This window comes from Eimeria acervulina, genomic scaffold (assembly GCF_000499425.1).
Source record: "Eimeria acervulina Houghton genomic scaffold, Eah_scaff820, whole genome shotgun sequence".
NCBI classification, from domain to species: Eukaryota; Apicomplexa; class Conoidasida; order Eucoccidiorida; family Eimeriidae; genus Eimeria; species Eimeria acervulina.
The window spans coordinates 5,878-14,237 of record NW_013549582.1 but is presented as its reverse complement, the minus strand read 5'-3'; the positions used below and the strand labels follow the sequence as shown (position 1 = coordinate 14,237).

Here is an 8,360-nt window from a genome sequence, read left to right as displayed (position 1 = left end):
ACAAATGTATACACATACCTGTGTATAGACACAAACGTACATCATATATATATATATATATATATATATATATATGCAGGTAAACATACATATGTAGCGTGAACTCCCAGCCCTAAACCCTAAACCCTAAACCCTAAACCCTAAGCTATAGAGAGCTACAGTTTGTTTCTGAAGAATGTTGTTAGGCTACGGCGGATTTGCTGTCTGACTTCAACGCCGCCGTTTTGCCCTCAGACTGACGCCCCAAGGTAAACCAAACCCTAAACCCTAAACCCTAAACCCTAAACCCTAAACCCTTTGCTCTCTCAAGCTCTCAGTCTACCTACGCCCTGAAAACCCTAAACCCTAAACCCTACGGATAAAGTCGTAGGCCTCAAACCCTAACCTTGAACCCTCTATTCTAAACCCTAAACCCTCATATCGATGTTTTTCAGGTGGAGACGGAGCTGCTGGCAGCCTTAAGGGTTTAGAGTTTAGGGCATCGGCAGTAACTACTGCTGCATACTTTCGAGATGAATAAAACAGAATTGACTCAGCGCATGCATGCAGCCGTCTGGTGTGGGGCCTTTCTGCGGTGTATGTACACCCGAAAACCCCACAAATGCAGCATGAAGCAGAAAAAGAAGCCAACGAAACGAGAGGAAAATAAAGCAAATAATAAACAAGATAGAGACAGATATCTTCACATAAAAGACCTAATAATAACTAATAATGTAAATACGTGCCTTCATATAAAATAAATAACAAGAGATAATAAGATATAAATAAAGTCCTCTGTTCGAAAAAAAACAGGGTAAACCAACTCAGTGGTCTATGGGCATTTTAAAAAGACAGCCGCAAAATCTGAAGATCGAATGGCGCAGCAAAGACTGCTCTATCCGGAGGCTGTTGCTTCAGCCTTCAATGGTCCATTGGTCCAATGGTCCAATGGTCCATTGGTCTGTGTGAAGAAGTGGCTACAATCGACTACCCCGTCTACGGGGCTCCTCAAAGGGACCTTACTGCATGCAGAACTTAAGGCGTACAACGAAATAAATGCATGCGAACACAAACAACAAACAACACACACAATAATATGTCGATCGGCCATGAAACCCTTATACCTATGCAGGCATGCATGCATGCATGCATGCACTATAGGTATACCTGCATGCATGCATTGGTGCAGGCATGCACCTATGCATGCATGCAGGTATTGTTAGATGCATGCATGCATGCATGCATGTACAAGTGCGTTGACGTGCACTTGGGGCTGTTTCTCAAAACCTTCTTCATTTCGGGTGTATCGACAGCCCAAGCAGATCGGCAGATTTCTGCTTTGTCGCCGCTCTGCTGCACTTTTTAATTTGTTTACGTCAAACGGGGCACCGCCTCTTCCTTCGTCTCTGTACCATTTTCTCCATCAGGTAAAGGCTTCGGCTCCGGAGGAGAATGCGGCTGCTGCAGCATTTTACATACATACAAATACACGTTATATTTATCACTCTATAGTATATATATATATATATATATATATATTTAAACGAATATAAATATCATACACACATATTTATACATATATATAATATATATGTATATATATATATATATATATATACTTGTATATGCATGCATGTATGCATGTATCATACATATATGTGAATAGGCGTGTATATGTATATGCATACTCATATCATATACACACAAAGAAATGAATAAACAAATATATAAATATATATGGATCCTTATAGTGTGCACGCATATATAAAATTTATATCTAAGTCTTGCAGCGAGGATAACTGTGTAGCATTTTGTTTGTGTTGAGTAAAACAGAGAGCAAAGAGGAGGCATCCGAATTTATATTGTTTCCACCACATTTCCTAAGGCATTCAGCCACTGCATGCATGCAGCTGGAATGTATGAATAAGCAATGCCTTTTAGATGCACGGGGGGCACATGCATGCGCGCATGCAGATAAAAGTGCATGCACTGCATGCAGAGATGCAGCACAACTTACAACTTTCGTTGCTAGAGCCTTCAAAAGCCAAGCAGTAACGAGTCCTATAAGGCGATCTGCCCCCGAGTGCTTGGGTACATAGTGGCTCCATCCGCATAAATATAACAAGTCAAGCTTAACTGGGGTTTCATATAACTTAAGAGGAGCATGGAAATCTACTGTCTGGTCATGAGTGCCTTGTAGACAGAGCAGCTTCAGCTCAGGGGGAAAGCAGCTTAAAATTCGGGGTATTTTCCTCGAGGCATCGAATAAAGAAGCCACCATTCTTGCTTTAATCCTTCCTGAAGCAAAAAACAAAAAAATAATTCATGAATTTCATACAAGTTTCCCTTTATTCCGTTAGTATAAGGGTAGTGCACAGCTACGGTGAGGTGTACGTACACCTCAATTGAACGGGTAGTGAATATTCGGTGTACGTACACCTCAGTTGAACGGATTGTGAATATTTTGGTGCATACTTTACTCACCAGAATATGTAAATGGATCTCTGCTGTACCACCACCCTAGGTAAGGGCAATCTCCGCTGTTTTCTGCCCTCGAAAATCTTAAGTTTGGAAGCCATGATGAAATAAGAGATCTGTTTATTCTGACCATAAGTTGTGAAGCCCAATCAAGTTTAATTTGTATAAGAGGTGCGAGTAGTACAGCTTGATTAACTCTTTTTCTAAGGGCAGCTTGCTCTTTCTCGTTGCTGTATATACGACCCAGGGTTTGAATTACTACGTTTCCCCCCATAGAATACCCCAAAAGTATAATAGGAGCTGTTGAAGGCAAGCTTGCATCTGCACTTACAACCTCCTTCAGAAACTGAAGAGCATCATCTACGAAATAATCAAACTTAGGCACATTGCACCGCCACTGCCTCCACCCCTCTGAACGCCCGTGAGATTGGTGGTCCATAGCATACACATTCATCTTCAGGCCGTACAGAGCCTCTACCCAACTCCCTGATCAAAGCAAATGCAAAACACATACAATTCCTTTCTTCATACTCTATAGAGTATGCACATTTATTTGTATTGCAACTGTCGTGCTAAATATATATATATATATATATATATATATATGTATATATTTAGCATATCAGAAGCTCATCCAAGCTAAGCACGTATGCTGGGCAATACGGGAAAGCGGTATTTCGTAGAGCAGCAGCATGGAGTGTATGTGCACCCAGTGCATTATATGAAGCACTCACAGCTGAGAAGACCTACCACGAAACTTAGGCACCCAGTTGGGCTCTTCCTGCAGCTGCTGCGGCGCCTGACCGCTGCTGCTGCAGTTGCCGTTGCTGCTGCTGCTGTTTCCGTTGGTGTTGTTGCTGTTGCTGTCTGGGGGTTGGTGGCGTAGGAAGTCAAATAGCGCATATGAGGTATATGAGTGAAAAAGTACTACTGCAGCGGTTGGAGGCTGCTGCTTCTGCTGCTGCCTCCAAGCATAAGTAGCAATCTTTAGACCTTGACTGTTAATAAAGCTGTCGGCGCTGAAGCCAGGACCCAAGTCTTCCATCGTCATATGCGGGAAAGCCTGCAGCCAGCCAGCCATATCTACATGGCATTGATTGCTGGAGGTGCGGTTCAACTTCCTGCTGCGCGGTCTGTCGTACAGCAGACGACCTGCTGCAGCGCCGCGTGCATCGTCTGCCACAAGCACCTGAGCAGCTTCTCCTGTTGTTGCTGTCGTTGCTGCAGCAGTAGCAGCTGCTACGGCTGCTGCGGGTACTGATACTCCAGGTGAGGGAACCGCAGCTGGATCGCCGCTGTGCCCAGAAACCAGAACAAGAGAAGGGTCTAAGTCAATCAGCATCGAACCAGGAGGATCATTTTCCTTGACGCTTGTTTGGGACGCCGGAAGCCCCGAGGGAGAGCCATTCGCTACCTCCGCCATCTTTAGAAACTGTGCAGGATTCGTTGGCCTCCTCGGCCCTTCGCAGTCTTCTTCATTCAATAATCATGAGAAATGTACATAAATAAAAGAAAAAGTCGCGGCAAAATGCATGCAGCTGCACCCAATAATGGCTGCCGACCATTAGAGGCGATGCTGCGCTGGCGAAGCAACGAAGCCTCGATGGAAGTTGAACGGCGGAGAAAGGCCAGTAAATTACTATAGTCGTCTGATATTTTAGTTGTTTTTCGTTTTATTTCGTGAATTTCTCTTCATTAGTGGCATTTACAACACAAACTGGACCGCATCTGGGGGCTCATCAGTGGCAGTTTCCGCTCGCCCTGTGTCGCTGCTGTACGTACACCCGGTCGGAAATTGCAATCACGGATGCCTTCTGTACATTACCGACCATAGCTGACAAACTCAATGATAATTGAGATCACCTCTGAGATGCTTCCTCTATTGTGTTTCTGAAACATGCTCGTCTTATACAACACCTGGCAGATAGCGCAAGCGCCTACACAATGCTGGGGGCGCAAGCTTTTCAGCTAACATCACGAGGTGGCAACCCCTCGAATTTGAATTCTCTTCTGCACTCCATTATCTTCTTTATTTGTAGTCAACTTAAGCGGAACAGAAATCCACGTTTCATAGCTAGTGGCCTAACAACGCAAGGCAACAGAACAAAGGTGCAAGAGATACACTCATTCCCAATATAAGCGTAGTCCTTCTGTGTTTGCTGAGGACCGTCTTGAGTTTGAATACACCCAAAAGTCTTGAAAAGCAAACTTTTAAAAGCAGCTTTTGCCTCCCCTCCAATCTCAGGTGTTATCAGCGCAACCAAGGCCCCCTTGGGGCCCCATGGGTAAGAGCAAGCGGCGTATATGCTGAGCCGCAACACTCCTTGCTGAAACTCCTGCTGCTGCAAGTTCACTCCACGTGCAAGTGCTGTCAATTCCCCTTTTGGTCGCATACAATCACTGTAGAAAATTTTCAGTAGGCTTTTTGACTATCCACCCCAACCCTGTGCGCCAGTAGAAATCCAAACTTCTGACAAAGCGTAATACCGCTGCTCTTCCCTGTCTCCACAACCAAACAAGGGCGTCATGTGCCTAACCTACTAACAAGTGCGATCTGCATGCAGCGCACTGAAGGGACTAGAACCCTAAGCACATCAACTGAAAGGGAAAATAAAAAGGGGAGTGAAGAACATGTGCAGTGGCAAGCCAACCGCCACTGAACAAACTCGGGTGGGCCAGCCTCGATGACTTTGTTGAGAATGGATTCTACGCCGAAAACTATACTAATAATGAGCGTCTTGTATCCAGCGGCTCCAAGCTAGCCATATGCAAGGGAAGGGGAGTAAACCATGCAGGAAAGTACCTAGATATATGGATATAGGAGTATATATACCCTTCTATGCAGATTATGAAGCAACATTTAACAAAAATCTTCACGAGATGCGAATGCTGAGCTGCTTAAACCCACGCCTGCAGTCGCCTACACTGAGTTGAGAAGGGTTAGTAGTAGTTCTTAAAGAAAGTGCTTTGTTTGCTTCGTTTCAGCTATTCTCAGAACCCCAATCGTGCTGTCAGCCGCACAAACAGTTAACTTTATCGTCTGGTTGTTGGTGACAGCGCTGCACGCCGTTATATCTATATCCAGGATCTCATTCTCCTGCATATTTTGTCTTTCCCCACTGACGTTGCTTTCCTTTTTGTGTTGAGTGCAAGCAAATTTCGCTGTCCCTGAAGGCTCTTAGAAGGCCGAGATCAATGAAGTGGTGGTATAGCATCTATTTCTTGGAGGTAAATATATGGTGCGAGGGAATGCGCTGAAGACAGAAAGGAGAGCAACTCGCGCTGTCTGTCCGTTACATGCCCCGCTTACCTCTAACTGACTGCTGTCGCTCTTGGAAGCTTCCGAGAGCATGCGAGCCCACTAGAAACAACTAACTTGCAATAAAAGCACTTGCTGAACTTCGCTTGTAAAAGAGATGTTAGTCTGGCGTTCCTGTCTCTTCTTCACCCACATGCACGTTGTTCAAACGCTGTTCATTTTAATCTGCCAGCCAACCCCGTGCGAACGCACCGAGTTGGCTGCTAATTAGCGGGGCCATGGTTAGGTCAGAGAAAGGTGTTTCGGTGGAGAGTGTGGAGGCGAGAGAACTGCTGATCTGATGACTGGTGTTGCTGCTGTTGCTGCTGCAAGAGGCACCCCATCCCTTCCCTGTAACTCATTATGAGTTGCTGTATGTTAAGGCCACTCAGCACAGGGGAAGAAATCAAGCAAAGTTAATGAATAGTGCTGAGTATGCAATCTCAACTACTACACAAGAATGCGGTTGGTGATGATACTCCTCTTTTTATAATTTTACTCAAATGTAGCTCGGTTAAGGAGGAAGACACTGTAATTATACTCGCAACTCTTTGCAGCATATTTACTTTGAAGGGGCTCTTAGACCTACAGACAAAGTGAGAGGTGAATCAAACATAGAGTTCAATCGCCTCTCTTAATAATATTTATTATTTTGTCTTCTGCATACTTTTTTGTGTATATACCCCCTGTTCTTGTTCTGTGTGCATTTGCTGGGAGATTTCCCCGCTCGTTCTCACAACTTGTCTGAATATTTTCTTTAATTTGATGAATTATGTTAAATTTATCTCGAGTTTTGTTCAGGGTTAAACACTAGGGTTTAGGGTTGCCTGCAAATACAGGAAGGGGAGCAAGGCCGAGACAGACACCCTGCGGTGTATATACACTCCATTTGCTCTTATTCAATTAAATATTTTTAAACTCCCTGCATATTTTAGATATTATTAATAAAAATATGTAACATCGCTCTGATACAGCTGCGGCTGCAGCCCCGTGAAGAGGGGCTGTGTTGGTTGTTTATACAGCCAAAGAGGCGTACAATAAATATTATATATTCATGAATAAAATTTTTATTTTTCTGTTTTTTGCATTATTTTATTCTTTTTTACTTTAATTCAATGCCTTTATTCCACTACCCTCTCAGCTAAACAAATCTTACAAGGGAGAGCTCCCTCTTACAGGCGCTGTCTGTCGGAAACTCCCAGCAGCAGCTCGCCATTAGAATTGTAGCTGCAAAGACAGCTGCTGCTGCTGCTGCTGCAGCAACCCCTGGGACAGCAGCACCCGCGTCGCCGTCAGCAGAAGCAGCAGCAGCAGCAGCAGCAGCAGCAGCATGTTTCTGTACTGGATAGTTATTAGCAGCTCAGGAGCGCAGAAGCTTTGCCGTTGGTTTGCCCCCTTTACTCATGAGGAGAAGGAGTGGGTGTTGCTGCAGGTGAAGCAGCAATTGCTGCTGCCGCAAGTAGCAGCAGAAGCAACAGCAGCAGTTGCTGCTGCAGCAAATCGCAGCAGCCCCCAACCTGCACCCCCTCCGAACACTTCACGAGTCTTGACGATTCCCCCGCTGCGCTGCAGCAACAAGGCGACTATCAACAGCAACAGCAGCAGCAGCAGCAGCATCAGCAGCAGCAGCAACAGGAGCAATCGTGCGGTGTATCGTCAGCACGGATCTATTTACTGCATTGTTGGAATAAACGAAGAAGAGGTGCCGCTAATCACAGGAGAAGTAATTGAGTTATGGCTGCGTGTGCTGCTGCAGCTCCTGGGTTCAAGTGCTGCAGCAGATGGAGGGGGATTAGAGGTGCAGCTGTCTATGCACCTGGAACGGGCGCTGCTGCTGCTTGATGCAATGCTGCAGCAAGGCTATTTGGTCTGTACAGACAGCGAAGTGCTGCTGAACAGAGTCCGTGAACTCCTCAAACATGATTGATCACACGCAGCAGCAGCAGCAGCAGCAGCAGCAGCAGTTGCAGCGACAGCAGAGGCTTCCGTCTTTCTTTTCTACTTCGTTTCTGCTGCGCTGAGGTCTGGGGGTTGATGGGTTCATATTGATGCCTGACGACAATTTTTAAATATTCGTTGCAGCTAAGAGACAGCAGCAGCAGCTGCTGCAGCAAACTGAATGGGTATTGAGGTGTACAGACACCTGAACTACCTGAAGCAATGATAAATAGTATTGTTTGCAGAGTACTTATTAGTATTACTTGTGTTAATCTTTTCGTTTTTACCCCTCTACAGACTCTATTATTCTCTAACAACTTATTTACTCTCATTTGCTGCGCTTCTGTTCTTAAGCCAAAAGGCTTCTATTAAACAGCAGCGCTGGAGGCCCTCATGTAGATATGTATATATAATAATGCATATATTGTATATATATTATATATATACATAGATACAGAGACAGAGAGACAGAGAGAGGCAGCATCATATATATAATATAGAATATGTATGCTCTATGTATATACACATACGTATGCATATATATATATATATATATATATATATTATGTGAATAGATGTGAGAAGAGATGCACTGCACCGAAGCAACGTACGTCAGAAGGCGCAGCTGCCGTTGCTTCTTTTTGCTGCTCTCTGCACAACAGCAGCA

General features: G+C 44.7%; 1 protein-coding gene across 1 annotated transcript; it reads right to left on the bottom strand.

Moving 5' to 3' along the window:
- Positions 1-2,211: 2,211 nt before the first annotated feature.
- On the bottom strand, positions 2,212-3,880 carry EAH_00049940 (acylglycerol lipase, putative; the record flags this gene model as incomplete). Its single annotated transcript, XM_013394327.1, has 3 exons — positions 2,212-2,277; positions 2,789-2,943; positions 3,208-3,880. 3 exons carry the CDS (start codon positions 3,878-3,880, stop codon positions 2,212-2,214), a joined length of 894 nt encoding a protein of 297 aa, XP_013249781.1.
- Positions 3,881-8,360: the final 4,480 nt, after the last annotated feature.